At 45.7% G+C, this 22,068-nt stretch overlaps 1 protein-coding gene across 1 annotated transcript in view; it reads right to left on the reverse strand.

Annotated features, from left to right (window-relative positions):
• The window catches only part of PDHX (pyruvate dehydrogenase complex component X), a 141,330-nt gene that overhangs the window by 96,326 nt on the left and 22,936 nt on the right, over positions 1 to 22,068 (reverse strand). The window contains exon 3 of the mRNA XM_040328088.1: positions 21,236 to 21,336. Within this exon, the coding sequence (XP_040184022.1) occupies positions 21,236 to 21,336 (101 nt within the window). The remainder of the gene's footprint in view (positions 1 to 21,235; positions 21,337 to 22,068) is intronic.

The raw sequence follows: 22,068 nt of genomic DNA on the forward strand, positions 1-22,068 counted from the left end.
GCTCCCCCGCAAACATCGTGCAATTCTACTTGAATCTGGGCCAATGGGTGGTCCCGATGGGGGTCCACCTAAACTGAAAGACAGACCTGATCAATCCACTGGTGTGAAAGGTCCCCAACTAATCTTGGAGAAGTAACCACCGATCGAGGCTTCTTCAAATTCCATACCTCACAATTTTCTGAGGTGGGAATGAGGGACACCTATTACCAAAAAGTATGTAGGCATAGGACACACCCCCTGCCACGCCCTTTTAAATAAGAATTATACAAAAATATATGATTGGTTAAACCCACAGGTGCTTTTTTTTTTTACCACTACTATTCTTTTATATTGGCTTCTGGACTTTACAAATGCAACAATTTAGAATTTGGATTAAAGGTTTAGTGCTGTAAAATGTTTTTTTAATAGATACCGTATATACTCGAGTATAAGCCGATCCGAATATAAGACGAGGCACCCAATTTTAACACAAAAAAAAATAGGAAAACGTATTGACTCGAGTATAAGTCTAGGGTGTCCATCTGCATGCCTCACTGTGCCCATGTGCATGCCCCACTGTGCCCATGCCTAGACTTACCTTTAACATGGGAGTATATAGAAGAAAAATTGGTGCGCCGCGGCTGTAGGTCCCCCAGACAGAAAACGTTGCACACTTGTAAAGGAGAACAGTGGCTACATGTGTGCCAAGTTTCGGGTCCAGAGGACATACGGCTGGCCGGTACTGGGCCCCCAAATTTACCGGAGAAATTACCATTTAACATGAGAGTCTATGGAAGGGTGCCCGACTTTGAAAAATCGGTGCTCCCCGGCCATACGTCCCCCGGACAACAACTTTGCACACTTGTAGAGGAAGAGTGCGGCTACATTTGTGCCAAGTTTGGGGTCCAGGGGACCTACGGCCGGCCGGTGCCGGGTCCCTAATGTCCGGTAAATCAGGCGCAAAAAAAGTGACTTGAGTATAAGCCGAGGGGGGCATTTTTAGCACCAAAAAAAAAAAATGTGCTGAAAAGCTTGGCTTATACTCGAGTATATACGGTAATTAGTGCATTTTATCTACAACCATATGGCTCAGACCAAAACGAGGGATAAATGAGGAGGAAAGAGGGACATTGCTCTAAATGAGGGACAGTCCCTCCAATTCAGGGACAGTTGGGGCGCAATGAAATCCTTCCATCTCTTCATGTAATCACAGACAGAATAGATGTTGAGATCAGGGCTCTGTGGGTGCCAAATCACTGTTTCCAGGACTCCTTGTTCTTTACACTGAAGATAGTTCTTAGGGACATTGGCTGTACATATGCTTGGGGTGGTCGACCTGCTGCAGAATACATTTGGGGCCAATCACATGCCTCCCTGATGATATGGCATGGAGGATAAGTAGAGATGGGCTCAGGCGTGTTCAGGATCCTAGTCTCAACGCACCTGCCCGATCCCGCCAGGAAGCCGACACTGCACACCGGTAATCACAGGCAGTGAGGCATTTCCCAATCGGCATGTACAGATCTGGAAATGTCTCACTGCCTGTGATTAGTGGCGTTATTTTTAGGGCTGTTACTGATCAAAATTTTTCTGTTCGATTAATCGTTTATTTTTTTTAAATCGATTAATCGACTAATTTCAATTATAAAACGCACATACAGATCCAACTACTTTTAGCTGATCTCCTTGCAGGCTGATTCCCAATGCAGCTACCAACCACTGGAAAAATGGATAGCAGGATACAAAAAACACACAAAAGGCAGCGCTCGATGGGAATAGCATTAAAACTTTTATAGTCTTCAAGTAGGTAACCAAATAAATATTGCACTGGAGATAAAATCGATGTAGCTACATAAACTGTAAAAATGGTGCGACTAATACCAAACGGTACCAAAAGCAGTCATAAAAACATGTAGCCAAGTATGATACTGGTATAAAAATGTGTACAACGATACCACTGCTGAATCCAGATGAGGAGAGGTTAACATCAGTCCGTCGGCATGTAGATGTCCCGTGAAGGGAACTATCACAACTCCCAGTGGATGGCTGTAGAATCCCAGGTTGATAGAGGGAAGTGTAACAGCCCTTGCGTGTGGCAGATAGTGAGGTCCCGCCGGCATGCAGATATGAAGGCACAGCAAAGGAGACCTTCAGATGGACATGGCAAGCCCCGCCGGTGTCCGTGACGCCACTGGATCTCTGACGGAACTCCCTGAAGGCTCAGAAGCCGGCGGAGAGGTGAGTACTGATCAAAAGGATTTTGATCGATCAAAAAAATTAAAGATTAATCGATCAATTAAAAGTTAATTTGCACAGCCCTAGTTATTTTTGTTTTTTAGTACAACTTCCACAGCACAGTCCCTCTTTCAGAGGGCAACTAGGGTCAGAATAACAGAGTTGCCATTACAAGGGAAGCAGTGAGAAGATTAGTGGATTGTGACCAAGATACAAAATGAGATTATTGATTGCTATACCGTTTGCTGTATATCACCGATCTGATAAATAGCTGCTATTGACCCAGTGACACAGTCTGAGATTAGAGACAGGTTGTACAATACCGCTGGAAGAAACACGATCAGGCTGGCTGTAGTTTACCAGTGACCTTTCCTAGAGGAGCAGGTTGCATACTGAATTTTAAAAATGAACAATAATATGGAATAAAGAGCACAAGCAGAAGAGGCAACTTCTAATTTCCATGATCATGTGTGTTGCTCCTAAAGTACATATAAAATCTTATAACCCAGGGTTTAACAAATTTGCTTGGAATCTAGGAGCCAGCTAAAAAGGTTAGGAGCCAGAAACGCACCGCGTGCCGCCGAGCTCGCTTGCAGAAACGAACGCATATGTGAGTAGCGACCGCATATGTAAACGGTGTTCAAACCACACATGTGAGGTATCGCCACGTTTGGTAGAGCGAGAGCAATAATTCTAGCCCTGGACCTCCTCTAACTCAAAACATGCAACCTGTAGAATTTTTTAAATGTTACCTATGGAGATTTTAAAGGGTAAAAGTTTGTCGGCATTCCACGAGCGGATGCAATTTTGAAGCGTGACATGTTGGGTATCAATTTACTCGGCGTAACATTATCTTTCACAATATAAAAAAAAAAAAATTGGGGTTAACTTTACTGTCTTATTTTTCTTAATAAAAAAAAAGTGCATTTTTTTTTGCAAAAAAAAGTGCGCTTGCAAGACCGCTGCGCAAATACGGTGTGACAGAAAGTATTGCAACAACCGTCATTTTATTCTCTAGGGTGTTATAATAAAAAAAAATGATATACATTATATATATATATATATATATATATATATATATATATATATATATATATATATATATATATATACACACACACACACATATATACACACACACACACACATTATATATATATATATATATATATATATATATATATATATATATATATACATATACATACACACACATATATATATATATATATATATATATATATATATATATATATATATATATATATATATATATATATATATACACACACACACACACACACACACACACACACATACATATATATATATATAATATGTTTGGGGGTACTAATTAGAGGGAAGGAGATGGCAGTGAAAACCCAGGGGAAGCTCCATTACTCTTGTCATGCCAACGGCCACCACAAGATGGCGCCAGATCACAGAAGGAAGCATAGGCCTGCAGAAGGCTGCAAAGCCGTGGCCTCAATTACCGGCGATTTGCACGGTGGGGGCGCACGGAGACACAGGGTGGGGTATCCTGTGTCTCCGTAGGCCCCCACCTCCCACCGACGCGCGATCGCGTCGGGCCGCGCCGGCTGGTAATTGAGGCCGCGGCTTTGTGGCCTTCTGCAGGCCTATGCTTCCTTTTGGAATCTGGTGCCCTCTCGTGGTGGCCGTTGGTATGACAAGACAACCAGCAATGCCAATGACCTGTTTTTACTGCCCGCCCATCTCCTCCCCTTTACTTAGAACCCCCAAATGTTGCATATATTTCCCCAGGCGCCAGGTCGCTAATTCTAGTCGCAATTGCGACCTGGCACCCGGATTTCGTCAAGCCCTGTTATAAGCGTCAACACTCTGGAACCAAAATATTTTAGTAATCCAGCAATTAAGGGTGAAGGGGTAATTCCAGTGAACCACTGCAGAAACATACACAAAATATCGAACGTGGTGAAAACACATTCAATGCACATCCTGTGTCTGATGGACCCGCTGAACCTCCTGTCACTGTAGAGCCCAGTGTACTTCACTGGATATTCTCTAATTCAGCACAGGGAGACTGAGAAAATCTTGGATTTTCAAGTCTGTGTATGAGGCTTTTTTATATGGAACAAGGCAGGAGGTGTGGTAAGGATATAAGGCCCGATTCACACTGATGCATTTTTAACGCATTTTGCAGATTTGCACCACAGAGCGTGTTCCATAGGAAACCATGGTAAATGGACTGTAGTGCAAATCTGCAAAAAGCACTAAAAATGCACAGATGTGAATCCAGCCTTAGGTCTGATTCACACCTATGTAGGTTGCACTTTGCATATTGCAGCTGCAGTTTGCGTTTTTCCAATACATGCTTTTCATCCATTGAAATCTATGGACCCAAACAACAGAAAAATTTCCTTAGCCCTATTAATAAAATGCACAGATGGGGGGATTATTTACGAAAAGGCAAATCCACGTTGCATTACAAGTGCACTTGGAAGTGCAGTCGCTGTAGATCTGTAAAGAAGATCTGAAATGAGGTGGAAGCTCTGCTGATTTCATCACCCAACCATGTGCAAGCTAAAATGCTGTTTATTTTCCTTGAATGTCCCCCACAGATCTACAGCGACTGCACTTCCAAGTTCACTTGTAGTGCAAATTGGACTATGTGAGCTACATCCATAGGAAACCATGTTATATGGACTGTACTGTGTTTCTGCAAGACCGAAAACGCTCTCTTAAAAATGCATAGGTGTGAACAAGGCCTAAAAAAGGAGGCTCGGTCTGCCACCCCCTTTAAGATGGTAAACCGGGCTCCAAAAAAATAAACACATTAACCACTTCCATACCGGGCACTTATACACCTTCCCGCCCAGACCAATTTTTAGCTTTCAGTGCTGTTGCACTTTGAATGACAATTGCGCGGTCGTGCTACACTGTACCCAAACAACATTTTTATCATTTTGTTCCCACAAATAGAGCTTTCTTTTGGTAGTATTTGATCACCTCTGGGATTTTTATTTTTGCAAAAAAAATAAAAACATTACCGAAAATGTTGAAAAAAAAAATGTTTTTTTGTTTGTTATAAAACATTGTAAATAAGTAAGTTTTCTCCTTCACTGATGGTACTGTACTGACGGGCACTGATAAGGCGGCACTGATGGGCACCGATGAGGTAGCACTGATGTGGTGGCATTGATGGGCACTAATATGCAGCACGGATAGGCGGCACGGATGGGCACCGATAGGCGGCATGGATGGGCACTGATAGGCGGCATGGATGGGCACTGATAGGCAGCATGGATGGGCACCGATAGGCGGCATGGATGGGCACTGATAGGCGGCATGGATGGGCACTGATAGGCGGCATGGATGGGCACTGATAGGCGGCATGGATGGGCACTGATAGGTGGCACTAACGTATGTGTTGTACTAATGGATGCCAATCAGTGCCAAACAATGCCTGCCAATCAGTGATGCCCATTGTGGGCACTGATTGGCATCCATTATTTCTGTCATCCCTGGTGGTCTAGAGTGTGTTTTGCATCCCTGGTGATCCAGTGTGGGCATCCTCGGGGGGGGGGGGGGGGCTGTGCTGATAATCGATCAGCACAAACCCCCCCCTGTCAGAGGAGCAGCCGATCGGCTCTCCTCTACTCGCGTCTGACAGAAGCGAGTGAGGAAAAGCCGATTACCGGCTTTTCCTGTTTACATCGTGATCAGCCGTGATTGGACACTGCTGATCACGTGGTAAAGAGTCTCCGTCGGAGACTCTTTACCTAGATCGGTGTTGCGGGGTGTCAGACTGACACCCTGCAACAACGATCGCCGCGATGCGCGCCCCCGGGGGCGGCAGCGGCTCAATATCCTGAGGACATCATATGACTTCCACTCAGGATATTGAAACCACTTTGCCAACGTCAATCTGCAATTGTCGGCCGGCAAGTGGTTAAAAATGTTTTTTATTTAAATTATTATTATTTTTTTAGGATGAAGGAGCCTTTTTAGCACCCACAAATAATAGAATTCACAAATTTTGACAGAGCTATTTGCAGCTGCGGAGGAGGAATATCGCATCTTCCTTCGGGGTTTATATACATATGTATACATGCAAATATGCAGAGGAGGTATAATAACCTCCTGCTGGCTACATTCAGATTTAATGGCTAAATGTTAAAGTGTACATCAGCCATCGCTTCCCTTTAGTGTTAAAAAATAAATAAACTAAAATTTCCACCAGTTCTTCTACAGGTGTTTCTGTAGCATATGAGCGATATCACTGATCCTTGTAGAGGAGTCGCCTCCAACTGCCCAGCCCATGTGTATGCACAGTGTATGCTCTTTTACCTAGGTGTAAGGCCCCTTTCACACTTGTGCGACTCGGGACGGCAAAGTCGCATTCCATGATTTCAAATGAGTACCATTCATATCTGTGCAACTTCAAAGTAGTCCCTGCACTACTTTGGTCCGACTTTGATGTGACTTGAGGGCCAAAGACCTCAAGATTACACAGGCATCGCTTCAAGTCGCGTCAAAAATTTCTTGGATTCGAGAATTACAGTTGCAGAGTCCAGACCTCCCTCCCTGCCTTGGTTTGCCGGCCGATGACCGTAAATGGCGTCGTACCACCTCCAAGAACTCGTACAGATTCCACTACGGCTGTTGGCGTCCTTAATTTTTTTTATATTGTACTTTAAGGCTTTTTAAGCTTTGCCCTACACTGACCCGACGTCTGCTCAAATCCCTCGGCTGCCATCCGCTGATAAATATCTTTATACACCTTTTCATTTCTCACTGATCCATCAAGCTCACTCTGAATAACGCCATCACCAATTATTGCCAAGAAAGTACCGTATTTTCCGGCGTATAAGACGACTAGGCGTATAAGACGACCCCCTAATTTTCCAGGAAAAATGTTGGTTTTGGGATATACTCACTGTATAAGACTACCCCCTTCCTTCTAGTCTTTCTGGAAGCTGAGGGGTAGCCAGAACCCCTGACAGAACAGGCTTTTTTCAAATCTCTCTCTGTGCCATCACTTGCCCCCTCACTGTGCCATCACTTGCCCCCTCACTGTGCCATCACTTGCCCCCTCACTGTGCCATCACTTGCCCCCTCACTGTGCCATCACTTGCCCCCTCTCTGTACCATCACTTGCCCCCTCTCTGTACCATCACTTGCCCCCTCTCTGTACCATCACTTGCCCCCTCTCTGTACCATCACTTGCCCCCACTGTGCCTGAGCTTGCCCCCCAGTGCCATCACTCACTTTTTTTTCAGGCGGTGCGGTGACAGTCTCCGTGCGGCGCGCGTCAGTGATTTAAAAGACGCGCCTTCTCCTCAGACTGTCCTGTGTTAGGCGGAACACAAATCTTCCCAGCAGCGCCTCTGTTCTTTGTTCCGCCTATCACGGACGTCTTCTCATCTCGTCCGAGGATGAGGAGGCATCTGTGATAGGAGGAACAAAGAACAGAGGCGCTGCTGGGAAGATTTTTGTTCCCCCTATCACAGAACACGCTGAGAAGAAGGAGCGTCTTTTAAATCATTGACGCTCGCAGCACCCGGAGACTGTCCCCGCACCGCCCTGTCAGGAAAAAAGTGAGTGATGGCAGAGACCGTACCCGGCGTATAAGACGACCCCCGACTTTGGATGCATTTTTTTGCATCCAGAAAGTCGTCTTATACGCCGGAAAATACGGTAGATAGTTCGTCAGATAACCAGACCCTGCTGTTTGCTGGCATCATCCTCCTTTATATGGACTGAAAGGCGACGTGGTATTTGTTTGGCGCTTTGCTTTGACGTCAGCATTGCTGTTTTCTGTCCACCAATCAGTGGAATGTACCGTGTGACGCCAGTAGCTCCGCCCTAACCGTACTGTTCCATTTTCTATGGCCCCACATCTGAAGCAGGACCCTGAATGGTGCGGTACGGTTTGGTTTTATGGCACACCGAAAATAGCGCATTGTACCGAACCGGTCCGCTCAGTGGAAACGAGGCATTAATGTCTCACTTTGTCCTCCCACCCCTAGTGGATATTACCCTAGAAAGGAGGAGTTGGTAGGACTAGGGGGAATCAAATGGACTAATTTCTTGTATATATCGAAGGAGGATATGTTAAAATATGTAAAAGATTATTTATTTTTTGTCTGTTTTCTTTATTCCTTTCCCTGTATAAAAAAAAAGGAAAAAAAGTTGAAAAATAAAGAAAATAAAAAAAATTGAAATTGCACTGAAAGTGCAGTCACTGTAGATCCAAGGGTGACAGGCAAGGAAAATAACAAACAGCATTTTAGCTTGCACATGATTGGATAATAAAATCAGCAGAGCTTCCACTCATTTCAGATCTACCCCTCAGATTTACAGCGACTGCACTTCCAAGTGCACTTTCAGTGCAATTTCAAGTGCACTTGCAGTGCAAAGTGGATTTGCCTTTTGTAAATAACCCGCTATGTGTGTGTGTTTTTGTCGTGATTTGCGTTTTTGAATCGACCCAACAAATTGGCAAAAAAAAAAAAAACAACACACATGCAAAATGCATAAATAAAAACACACAAAAAATGCGTGTGCAAAAAAACACAAAATGCAATGCAAAAACGGATCAAAAGCAAACTGCATTGGTGTAAACCAAGCGTCAGTAAATAAACCTCTATTTCTCTTATCGTCCATGGACGGACACAGCCTTCTCTAGTCTTGACAAGTGGGTAATGTTCCTGTACACAGGAGAGGGAACATAACCCACTTGTCAAGACTTGAGGAGGCTGTGTCCCTCTATGGACGACAGAGAAAAGGATTTTATGGATAGTACAAAAAAAATACTATTTTCTCTTATCGTCCATGGACGGACACAGCCTTCTCAAGTCTTGACAAATGGGTTATGTTCCTGTACACAGGAGAGGGAACATAACCCACTTGCCAAGACTTGAGAAGGCTGTGTCTGTCCATGAACGACAGGGAAAGGGATTTTACGGTGAGTACAAAAAAATCCTATTTTCTCTTATCGTCCATGGATGGACACAGCCTTCTAAAGTCTTGACAAATGGGTTATGTTCCTGTTCACAGGAGAGGGAACATAACACACTTGTCAAGACTTGAGAAGGCTGTGTCTGTCCAAGGACGACAGAGAAAAGGGATTTTTTGGTGAGTACAAAAAATCCTATTAGGTCACCATGTATGGTGACTTCATGATCACCACTTAGGCTTTGAGGAAGGGGGTACGCCCCGGAAACGCGTCAGCCGTCCATTGGTCTGTGGTTCCACTGACAGGTGCCGTGAGGTCCAGTTCCTAGCTGTCCACCGACTCAGGTTATTTAACCACTTTCCGACGGCCGTACGAATATGTGCCGCCGCAGGGTGGTTCTAAATCTCTGACAGGACGCATATATGCGTCCTCCGCTCTTCCAGGCCACTAGAGCGCGCGCGTGTGCCTGCCGGCGGCGCGTGCATGCCTGCCGCATTCCTGAGTTACCGATGCGCGTGCCTGGCGGCCGCGATGTCTGCCAGGCACTCGCAATCGGCGGTTACAGGGACAAGGACATGGATCTCTGTGTGTAAACACACAGATCCATGTCCTGTCAGGGGAGAGAGGAGAGCGATCTGTGTCCCTTGTACATAGGGACATAGATCGGTCACCTCCCCCAGTCACCCCCCTCCCCCCACAGTTAGAACACACCCAGGGAATACATTTAACACCTTCCATGCCCCCCTAGTGTTAACCCTTTCACTGCCAGTCACATTTATACAGTAATAGTGCATATTTATAGCACTGATCGCAGTATAAATGTGAATGGCGCCAAAAATTTGTCAAAAGTGTCCGATGTGTCCGCCATAACGTCGCAGTCCCAATAAAAATCGCAGATCGCCGCCATTACTAGTAAAAAGAATAATAAAAATGAATAATAATTCTGTCCCCTATTTTGTAAGCGCTATAACTTTTGTGCAAACCAGTCACTTATTGCGATTTTTTTTTACCAAAAATATGTAGAAGAATACGTATCAGCCTAAACTGAGAAAAAAAAAAAAAAAAAAAAAAATGGGCTATTATAGTAACAAGTAAAAAAAATTGACTTTTTTTCAAAATTGTCGCTCTTTTTTGTTTATAGCGCAAAAAATAAAAACCGCACAGGCGATCAAATACCACCAAAAGAAAGCTCTACTTGTGGGGAAAAAAGGACGTCAATTTTGTTTGGGAGCCACGTCGCACGACCGCGCAATTGTTAGTTAAAGCGACGCAGTGCCGAAAGCTAAAATTTCACCTGGGCAGGAGGGGGGTATACGTGCCCAGTAAGCAAGTGGTTAAGCTTTCTTTGTGAGTAAGACCATTGTTTTTATTCCGTTTTTAGTGCCGAAAGCTGAAATTTCACCTGGGCAGGAGGGGGGTATATGTGCCCAGTAAGCAAGTGGTTAAGCTTTCTTTGCGAGTAAGACCATTGTTTTTATTCCGTTATTAATAAAATAAGTGGTACTGCACTAGGTCGATGCGCCCTCCCTTTTTCTCTTGGTGACTTCATGTGCATTAAAAAAAAATGCACAGCATCGTTATTTTGCATTATGCTTGGGGAGCTTTCAATAGAGCAGGCCATTTTCACATAAAGGTCTGTGTTAAAGGATTCTTGCACCTAGCAACGAAGGCAAAGCAGCTAGTAGGAAGAAGCGTAGGAGTAAGAAAACATTCGAGGGAAGAGGAAGTGTTAAATTGAGGTATATGGTAATGTGCTGCAGGCATTAGCAGGGTCTGATATGACAGATTAAGCCATATAGTAAAAGTGCCGAGTGGAAGGAGACTTTTACATCACATAAATAAAAGGAAATAGGCAGACTGATTGAGAATGCAAATTGCAACACAAAAAAATCACAATACATTTCAATTTTGCTCCACACGTCCCTCGTCTGCTGCGAAGAGCTCTGTACAAACTGATGAATAGAGGCAACCCAGCAGCTCAGAATGAGGTCATGGCTCAGTTTAACTTCTGATAGGAAGATCAGGTGGGCTAGGGAAGAATTCTTGGAAAGCTGAAGCTTGTGTCCTTCATTTCCTGACACTGATCACTCCTGCTGCAGGGGAGAGGATGCTAAAGTGGATCCAAAACTATAAAGAAAATGGAATATATTGCAGCTTACCAGGTTGTAGATGTGATTGGCTGCAATAGTTTTCTATTTGTAGCTATTTCCACTTTATTTTTGCCTGGTAAAACCTCAAAAAGTGGAACCTTGGATTACAAGCATTAATCCGTTCCAGGAGAATGTTTGTAATCCAAAGCACTCGCATATCAAAGCGAGTTTCCCCATAGAAGTCAATGGAAACGAAGATTGCATTAAAGTGATTGTAAAGGCTCATTTAAAAAAACAAACAAACATGTTATATTTGCCACCTCTGTGTAGTGGTTTTGCACCCCGATCCTCCTCTTCTCAGGTCCCTCTTTGCTGCCCCTGGCCCCTCCCTCCTTTGAGTGCCCCTCAGCCAGCAGCTTGCTACAGGGGGCACCCAAGCTGGGTCAATTCAGACACGGAGCCTCGACCTGGCCCCGCCCCCCTCTCCCCTGGATTAGCGGACTGACTGACAGCCAATTGCGCCGCAGCTCTTTCTCAGCCAATCAGGAGGAGTGTCCTGGATAGCCGAGGGGTTTATGGCGAGAGAAGGGGCTCAGGTAGCTAATTAGGGGGGTGCTGCTACACACAAACGTTTTTTGTTTATCTTAATGCATAAAGATTTAAAGCCTTAGAACCACTTTAAATCTTTTAGTCGAGGCTGGGTTCACATTATCGCCGCATGCAGCTCCCAGCAAGGGTCCGGTGCGTCCCCGTTCACCATTTCAGGTCCGATTTCAGCCCTAATTTTTTGGGTGAATTCGGACCTAAAACAGACCAAAAGACACACAGGGCTCCTGTGCAAATGGCCGAGGCACTCGCTTGATAGAGATGGGGCTCAGGTAAGTATTAGGGGGGGCTGCTACACGAAGAAGGCTTATTTTAATGCATAGAATGTATTCCTCCAATCGGCTGTCTTGGCTGTATGCCCAGGATTCACTGCAGCGCTGAACAGGAAGAGAAAATGTCAAAACAAGGTCTGAACTTTCTAAAGAATATATAAAGCTGAAGACAGCAAATACGCGAGTAAAACTTATGTGGGGAGATTGTTTTCAACCCTGTGTATCATCTGAGGATGATACAAAAGCGGTATTTTTCTTCCGATTTTCTGATAGAGTGTACAAGACATAAGCCCTGCTATACAGCAGTGGCGTCACTAGGGTTGGTGTCACCCGGTGCGGTAAAACATGGTGTCACCCCCCTCTGTCTAGGCTGCCCAGCACCAAGCAGGCAGGGCACGGGGCGCACCCCAAACCAGCCCCTGTAAATTATAGTATAGGGCAGTATAGTGGCAGGTTAGGGTACTATAGAGTGGTATAGTGGCAGGTTGGTGTAGTGGAGTGGTATAGGACAGGTTAAGGTGGTATAGGGCATGTTGGGGTAATATAGGGTTAGTTTGGGGTGGTATAGGGCAAGTTAGGGTTGCATAGGGCAGGTTGGAGTGGTATAGGGCAAGTTAGGGTGATACAGGGCAGGTTGGGGTGGTATAGTGCAAGTTAGGGTGGCATAGGGCAAGTAGGGGTATAGGGCAAGTTAGGGTGATACAGGGCAAGTAGGGATGGCATGGGAAAGGTTGGGGTGGTATAGGGCAAGTTATGGTGGCATAGGGCAGATTGGGGTGGTATAGGGCAGGCTGGGGTGGTACAGGGCAGGCTGGGATTGCACAGGGCAGGCTGGGCATGTCAGCTAAAAAAAAAAAAAAAAACACGGGATGGTGTCACCTGGTGCGGACCGCACCCCCCGCACCCCCCTAGCAACGCCTCTGCTATACAGTCAACTACAAGAGGTAGATATCAAGCCAAATTCAGGCTCTTGCATACATTTAAAATATATATTTAAGGATACATTAATTAGAAACTACATTAATTTGTGTCTTTTAGATCTGTTCAATTTCAGCTTTAAAAGATTTATCTTTATTAAAAAAAAAAAAAAAAAAAGGAAAAATTGTTTTCCTCTAATCAGGGACTAAGTATTCTGGAAACTCCCTTATTCCGGAACTTTTAGGCATTCCTAAAATTTAAAATAATATTTCCTTTTTATTTACGTGCAATCCTTCCAATGGCTTCCATTTTCATCTCGCTTTACACCCCGGGCAGCAGGCAAGCACACAGAAGTAATGTCAGCCATTACATTAAATATTTCATCAAGTGTCAGAAAACAGAACGCCAGGAAGAGAGCCACCCACCCCAGGGGAATCTAGAATGTCAAAGAATTCCCGGGCAAGGACAAGAAGGTCACATGCTCCATAGCAGACTAAAAGCGAAGAGCGTGTCGGAAATCCCAGGCAGGGCGAGTAGAAGAGAACGTGTTGATGTTATTTATCAACAATGTAACATCCTCATTAATAATGATCATGCCAAGCAAAGAACAAGATCCCAAAATCCACCCACATTCCATATCTCTGTCTACACTCGGGTCATTTAGGTTTGACGTCCACACTTGTGTTCATTGTGCCATTTCTTTTTGCATAACTTAAAAGGGGTTGTAAAAGGTAAAAAAAAAAATCCCTAAATATCTTCCTTTACCTTAGTGCAGTCCTCCTTCACTTACCTCATCCTTCCATTTTGCTTTAAAAATGTCCTTATTTCTTCTGAGAAATCCTCACTTCCTGTTCTTCTTCTGTAACTCCACACAGTAATGCAAGGCTTTCTCCCTGGTGTGGAGTGTCTTGCTCGCCCCCCTCCCTTGGACTGCAGGAGAGTCAGGACGCTCTCTACGTTGCAGATAGAGAAAGGAGCTGTGTGTTAGTGGGCGTCCTGACTCTCCTGTAGTCCAAGGGAGGGGCGAGAACGACACTCCACACCAGGGAGAAAGCCTTGCATTACTGTGTGGAGTTACAGACAGAAGAACAGGAAGTGAGGATTTCTCAGAAGAAATAAAGACATTTAAAAGCAAAATGGAAGGATGAGGTAAGTGAAGGAGGACTGCACTAATGGAATCGTGCCCGTCCGTGCCGCCTATCCGTGCCCGTCTGTGCCGCCTATCCGTGCCACCTATCCGTGCCACCTATCCAAGCCCATCCATGCCGCCTATCCCTGCTGCCTATCAGTGCCCATTAGTGCCGCCCATCAGTGCCGCATATTAGTGCCCATCAATGCCACCTCATCGGTGCCCATCAGTGCCGCCTTATCAGTGCTCGTCAGTGCAGTACCATCAGTGCCCATCAGTGAAGGAGAAAACGTACTTATTTACAATGTTTTATAACAGAAACAAAAAAATACTATTTTTTTCTAAATTTTCGGTCATTTTTTTACTTTTTTTGCAGAAAATAAATATCCCAGAGGTGATCAAATACCACCAAAAGAAAGCTCTATTTGTGGGTACAAAATGATAAAAATTTTGTTTGGGTACAGTGTAGCATGAACGCGCAATTGTCATTCAAAGTGCAACAGCGCTGAAAGCTAAAAATTGGTCTGGGCGGGAAGGTGTATACGTGCCCGGTATGGAAGTGGTTAAAAACGATTGTGTGTGGGCTCCAGAGCTGGTTTCTCAACGTGAAAAATGGGCATTAAAAATTTAGAACATGCTCTAATTTTTCGCATCGTTTTTCACGCATGCCGAGAAGCAAGTTAGGAGACGGGAGCGCTCGTTCTGGTAAAACTAGCATTTGTAACGGAGATGGCACATTCGTCACGCTGTAACAGACTAAAAAGCACGAAGACTAAAAAGCACGAAGACTGAAAAGCACGAAGACTGAAAAGCGCAAATCGTCTCTCACCAAACTTTTACTAACACAAAATCAGCAAAAGCAGACCAATCGGTGGCGCCATCCAAATGGAACTTCCCCTTTATAGTGCCGTCGTACGTTTTGTACGTCACCGCGCCTTGCGCAAGCATTTTTTTTTTTACACAATCGTGTGTACGCAAGGCCGGCTTGACAAGAATCACGTCGAGAAAAACGTTGTTTTTTCCATGACATTAAAAACGGTCGTGTGTACGCGGCATAAGGAGTGTCACTTGAGTCTGCTGAGGCTACTGACATCACATCTAAGATGGTGGCACCCAGCAAAAGACTCGCCCCCTTTTGAAAGTCTATACCAGGGGTCTCCATACTTTTCAAGCAAAGGGCCAGTTTACGGTCTTTCAGACTTCAGGGGGGCCGGATCGGGTAGAAAATGCCCCAGGGCCGAGCATCAGGCCCCATACACACCATAGAATCTATCCGCAGATAAATCCCATCAAATGGGTTTCTGCGGATAGATCCTATGGTGTGTACACGCCAACGGATATTTATCCGCAGAGAAATCTCCCCTGGGATGGATTTCCAGCAGATGGATATTTGCTGACATGCACAACAAATCCATCTGCTGGAATCCATTCCAACGGATGGATCCGCTCGTCTGTACAGACTTACCGGATCCATCTGTCTAAAGGGATTCCCCGCACGCGTCGTAATGATTTGACGCATGCGTGGAATTCCTTATATGACAGCGTCGCGCCCGTCGCCGCGTCATAATAGCAGCGACGGCGCGACACGTCATCGGCAGAGGATTTCAGCGCGGATTTCAATGCGATGGTGTGTACACGCCATCGCATAGAAATCCTCCGAAATCCTCGAGAGGATTTATCCGCAGATACGGTCCGCTGGACCGTATCTGCGGATAAATCCTCTCGTGTGTATGGGGCCTCAGTGAGAATAAACATGGCCCCAGTGTTGGTGGGCAGTAGGAGGAGGAATAGTGCTCCATCATTGCTATTAGTCTAAGAAATAGAGCCCCATTGTTGGTGCGATTGGGAGGAATAGTGCCTCATATCATTGGAAGCCATACTGCCCCAAGGGCCGGATGAAGGCTAGCAAAGGGCCACATTCGGCCCTCAGGCCGCAGTTTGGAGACCCCTGGTCTATACAATGGAGCCTTTTCTATGTAAATCACATGCGCATATAATCTTATAGGAAGATAATTGCTGACATTAATGGTCTGGTGGAGTCACTAAGATGGTGCTGATGGCAGCCAATGGCACGCTGCTGCAGTAAACATTGCTGTCACTCTGCAATTAGGTGACGGGTATTTTAACACTTCAGTCAGCATATAAATGCACTTTACACCTTCTTCCTATTCATCACAAACATGCCCTGCTAAGCAGCACAATATATCAGTGTGTCCCTTATAAGGGGCTTTAAAAGCGTGTCAATAGTATTGAGTCAGTCTTAATGCCTTGCAGCAGAATGCGTTTTTAATGGTTCCATATAAAAACACAGATTGGGGCATTATGTGGAGATGGGATAAGAAAACACGGGCTTTCCAGGCCTAAATACGGATGAGGGAGACGTTCGCTGCGTATGGCTAAAAGTCCCTGTAAACCGGTGATTGAGCTTAAAAACGTGTTACTGTGCAGATAACGCAATCCGTATAATCCAAATTCTCCTTCCAGCTCGGTAATGATATGTTTATCCTGCGGTGTCCAGCAAACACTGACCAAACTCGCATACGAAAAAGGGGCCTCACAGGCCTGACATTAAATATTCAAAACCCTATAACAATCATTGAGAGCTCATTCATGTGAACGTTAAAAAAAAATTCATGGCAATGCACTGTATATGTGTGCTACCAATCATTGTCATTGCACCCCGATGCACATGCAATATAGTGCTTCACAATAGCTTTAGGAGTATATGTTATGTCTTTTACCTCTAAATAAATTGCAGTGGACAATGCACTAGGCGTTTGCACCCTTTGGGCCAAATCCAAAGATCCGGCGTAACTTATTTTTTTCCATTTAAGTTACACTGCCTTAAAATTTCTACCTAAGTGCCCGATCCACAAAGCACTTACCTAAAAATTTTGGGCTGTGTAACTTAAATTCCGCCTGCGCAAGGCGTTCCTATTTTCATGGGGGCGATTCCCATTTAAATTAGGCGCGCTCCCGCGCCGGCCGTACTGCGCATGCTCGTGACGTCATTTTCCCGATGTGCATAGCGCGAAATTACGTTACGCCGAGCTTTGTGGATTGCGACGGGTCAATAAAGTTGCGTCGGGGAAAAAAAAAAAGATACGGCGAAAAAAAAAAATTTAAAATTAAAAAAAAAAAATCGCGTCGCTGGACAGAAAGGTCTGCTTTTACATGGTGTACTAACTTTACACCTTGTAAAAGCAGCCCTAATTTTGCGTATGCAAACTAAAACTTACGGAGAAAAAACGAAGCTGAAAAGCTTCGTGGATCTCTGTAAGTGCTAATTTGCATACCCGAGGCGGCATTTCGACACGAAATGCCCCCAGCGGCGGATGCGGTACTGCATCCTAAGATCCTTACACATGCCGGATCTTCTGCCTAACTATGGAAAACTGATTCTGTGGATCAGTTCCATAGTAAGGAACAGGGATACGACGGCGTAACAGCAGTTACGCCGTCGTATCCCTTTTGTGGATTTGGCCCTTTGTTTTCTATGTTTGTGCAGTTTCCCAATCTTAAAGCGGTTGTATACCCCGCTTTGTGATTTATGCCTACAGGTAAGCCTATAATAAGGATTGCCTGTACCTAAAATGAGTATCTCCTAAACATGCACCGTTTAGGAGGGATTCACCCTGCATGTAGCTGCTGTCAGCAGCGCATGCGCTCTGAAGGTCTGGCGTATCATGCCGAAACTTCAGAGCTTCTTGCTAGAATGAGGGCTCCTGTAATTTGTCTTGTGCTGCTGTACCATTTGCTGATATTCACATGTCTATTGTACATATTTTCTATTCTCTAATAAAAATTCCTTCTGTTAAAAAAAGAATGAGGGCTCCTGTGTGCACTCACAGGCCACTCTCAGCCCCGGAGCTGGCGAACCCAGAAGAAACACCAGGGGAACATGTCAGCCCCCTCTCCGGTGACCAGGCGCCGCTGCGGGGGCTTTGCTCCAAGGTAAGCATTTCCTAATGTGGTAGCATGCAGTGCAAACTACCACATTATGCCATTGTCTTGCAGGTTTTTTTTGGGGGGGGGGGGAGTTTCCAGCAGTTTACTGCCGCTTTAAGAGGGCAGCAACACGTAGATCATACAGTCCGGGTTGCATAGAAATGATCGATTTCAGGAGTGTTGTGTGTGCGCCGCTTCTCTGGGAGTTCTTAGAGCTACGGTGTCGTGTGTTCATTTTATACAGTCAAATGACGTTGGTGAGCATTGCAGTAGAGAAGCTGCCTCATTAGCATTGCCTGTACTGGCATGGGCACCTCCACATCGGACATCAGCTGCCATTAAAGGACACCCTCCTTCCCAGAAGGGACTGGCAAGTGAGCAGATCTGACCAACTGAACTATCCCCCTGGTTTACTGGAGAAGCATGAAGGTTGTGGCTGGGACTCCTGGACATCCATCAGCGCCATGCTTCTGCCTAGGTTGCCTCTTGGGTGACTAGGCTCTGTTAAACTTTCCCCACTCAAACTAAAAACAATTTTTTTTTTAGGCTGCAGTTAAGCTTTAATTCTGTACCTACATTACATCCTGCAGAGTGTACTTCTGGCAATATCTGTTAAGGTAAATGACACCACAGGACCCATGATCTTGGCAGGAGATGCAAGTTCACTCAACATTGGAGCAAATTCTTGTCTGTCAGTCCCGGTCCTTTCCGTTTAGCGTGCCAATGACAAAATCTAATATTCCACCTACTACCAGGAGACCATGAAAAATTTAGGAGATCCTATAGTCAAGCGATTACCAGGGTCATCTCTTGTGGGGGGTGCAAGACTTTTTAAGGCGCTTTGGGTTTTCAGGTTTTCCCGGTGGTCATTGAATACTTTCCAACAACCTTGCATGGTAATGGCTGGCATCGTCCAGTGAAGCATATATCACAGCCTGGAGCTGGATAAACCTTATGTATTTTTTGTGTTTTTAAAACACAACATTACATCAGAATCAAGGAAAGATTGTAGGTACAGAATTATGCCGAAATAAATGAAAAGGGTCAGGGTAGAATAAAATGACAGACATATAAAAGTATATTATATAATTAAACAAACTGTAAAAGAACACAAAATGCACATCATTTCTTATATTCTGGTTAGGTTTAGAAATAAGAAGATATTCCACTTTAAAAGATATTTAGTGAAGCCAAATATTATTTTAGAATGGGTTTATTTTAGTCCAGCTGTGGCCTATTTTAAGGCTGCCCTGGCAGCGTCAAATGCATCAGCTAGTGTTTGAAAAGCAAAGCTCGGCAGTGACTTGATAAGACATTTTTTGCAATGAGTTTTCAGAAAACGGCTGCGGGCTATTGTGATGCTTTTTAATAAACATCACTGATAGCTCAGCACTACTACCTCAGTCAAAAGCTGGGAGAGACACAACATGAAGCTTGAAAGCAAAGCCTGCCCTAGAAGAGAGAGAGAGAGAAAGAGAAAGAAAACCGAGCTGAGAAAGCAAGCCGAGAGAAAGAGAGCAAACCTAGCGAGCCGAGAGAGAGCGCAAACCGAGCGAGCCGAGAGAGCAAACAGAGAGAGAGAGCAAAGCGAGAGAGAGAGAGAGAGCGAGAGAGCGAGAGAGAGAGAGCGAGACTTGTGTGGCCTTGATAGGGGGTATGGGAACCTTGCCAAGCCTAGACTGGTTGGGGGGGGTGGGGGTCCTGCCGGCCTTAGATTGAGATGCAAGGTAAGAGGGGAGCTCGGGCCCGAGCTAGATGGGGGAGAAAGGGAAGTTGGGCCCCGAGATAGATGGGGAAGAAAGGGAAGTTGGGCCCCGAGATATAGGGGGGAGAAAGGGGAGCTGGGCCCCGAGCTATAGGGGGGAGAAAGGGGAGCTGGGCCCCGAGCTATAGGGGGGAGAAAGGGGAGCTGGGCTCAAGCTATAGGGGGGAGAAGGGGGAGCTGGGCTCAAGCTATAGGGGGGAGAAAGGGGGAGCTGGGCTCAAGCTATAGGGGGGAGAAAGGGGAGCTGGGCTCAAGCTATAGGGGGGAGAAAGGGGAGCTGGGCTCAAGCTATAGGGGGGAGAAGGGGTAGCTGGGCTCAAGCTATAGGGGGGAGAAAGGGGGAGCTGGGCTCAAGCTATAGGGGGGAGAAAGGGGGAGCTGGGCTCAAGCTATAGGGGGGAGAAAGGGGGAGCTGGGCTCAAGCTATAGGGGGGAGAAAGGGGGAGCTGGGCTCAAGCTATAGAGGGGAGAAAGGGGAGCTGGGCTCAAGCTATAGGGGGGGGGGGGGGGGGGGGCTGGGCTCAAGCTATAGGGAGGAGAAAGGGGAGCTGAGCTCAAGCTATAGGGGGGAGAAGGGGGAGCTGGGCTCAAGCTATAGGGGGGAGAAAGGGGAGCTGGGCTCAAGCTATAGGGGGGAGAAAGGGGGAGCTGGGCTCAAGCTATAGAGGGGAGAAAGGGGAGCTGGGCTCAAGCTATAGGGGGGGGGGGGAGGGGAGCTGGGCTCAAGCTATAGGGAGGAGAAAGGGGAGCTGAGCTCAAGCTATAGGGAGGAGAAAGGGGAGCTGGGCTCAAGCTATAGGGGGGGAGAAAGGGGAGCTGGGCTCAAGCTATAGGGGGGAGAAAGGGGAGCTGGGCTCAAGCTATAGGGGGGGAGAAAGGGGAGCTGGGCTCAAGCTATAGGGGGGGGAGAAAGGGGAGCTGGGCTCAAGCTATAGGGGGGAGAAAGGGGAGCTGGGCTCAAGCTATAGGGGGGAGAAAGGGGAGCTGGGCTCAAGCTATAGGGGGGAGAAAGGGGAGCTGGACTCAAGCTATAGGGAGGAGAAAGGGGAGCTGGGCTCAAGCTATAGGGGGGAGAAAGGGGGAGCTGGGCTCAAGCTATATGGGGGAGGAGGGCCCAAAGCTTAAGCTAGATAGGGAGGAGGACCAGAGCTAGATGAAAAAGGGCCCAACATAGTTTTAGGAGGAGTGCATGAATGACTGCCCTTGGATGTGCATGGGGGAGAAAAAAAAAAAAAAAAAACACACCCTTGCTGTGGATTTCGTGGTTGGGGGTGGAAATGTGCTAACCCTGGCTAGAAACAGTCAGGGGAAAGGGTGCCAACCCAGTCGTTTAGGCACAATGAAAACACCTACCATTATTTTGGCCAATACTCCATCATCACTGGACTCCATCGTGACCACAGCCTTGTCCGTCTCAATCTCGCACAGAGCATCTCCTGCATTCACCACCTCACCTGAAAAAGGAGAGAACATCCTCAATACAAAAAAAAACTTTCAACTTTTCCTATACGTTTAAACTTTTTGGCGAGAGTTTTTAAACATATTATGGATCTCCTACACCAGGAATATGCAATTAGCGGACCTCCAGCTGTTGCAGAACTACAAATCCCATGAGGCATAGCAAAACACTGACAGCCACAAGCATGACACCCAAAGGCAGAGGCATGATGGGACTTGTAGTTTTGCAACAGCTGGAGGTCCGCTAATTGCATATCCCTGTCCTACACAAAGGCAATTGGTAGGGACATTAATCTTTATGTTTGTTAACCTCTGTCCCTATACAGTGTCCTATCTGCTGATAATCAATCTCTCCATTGGCTGGATCACTGCCCACATCATAAACAGGTCACAATTCATTTAAAAAAAAATTCCTACTCCTTCATTGCCACTAGAACAATTCCATTTGTGCCTTTGACTGGAAATAGTTTGCCTTTCCATTCAGCTTACAAAACATTCATATTGTCTCCATTCATCAAAGCTGGGAATCGGCTTCATTATAAAACAGAGGAGTAAGTGCTGCTGCAAGAAGATCGGTAAAGACTGTTAATCATACGACAGGAGAACTGGGAATAGACGCTTATTTATGCACCGGTTTGTTTGTACCGTAGACACTAAGGAGTTGTTGAATATCTAATGGTAATATAATCAGAAAAGACAATCTAGACTATTTAAAAGTGGAATTCCCA

This window comes from Rana temporaria, chromosome 11, assembly GCF_905171775.1.
Source record: "Rana temporaria chromosome 11, aRanTem1.1, whole genome shotgun sequence".
NCBI lineage: Eukaryota > Metazoa > Chordata > Amphibia > Anura > Ranidae > Rana > Rana temporaria.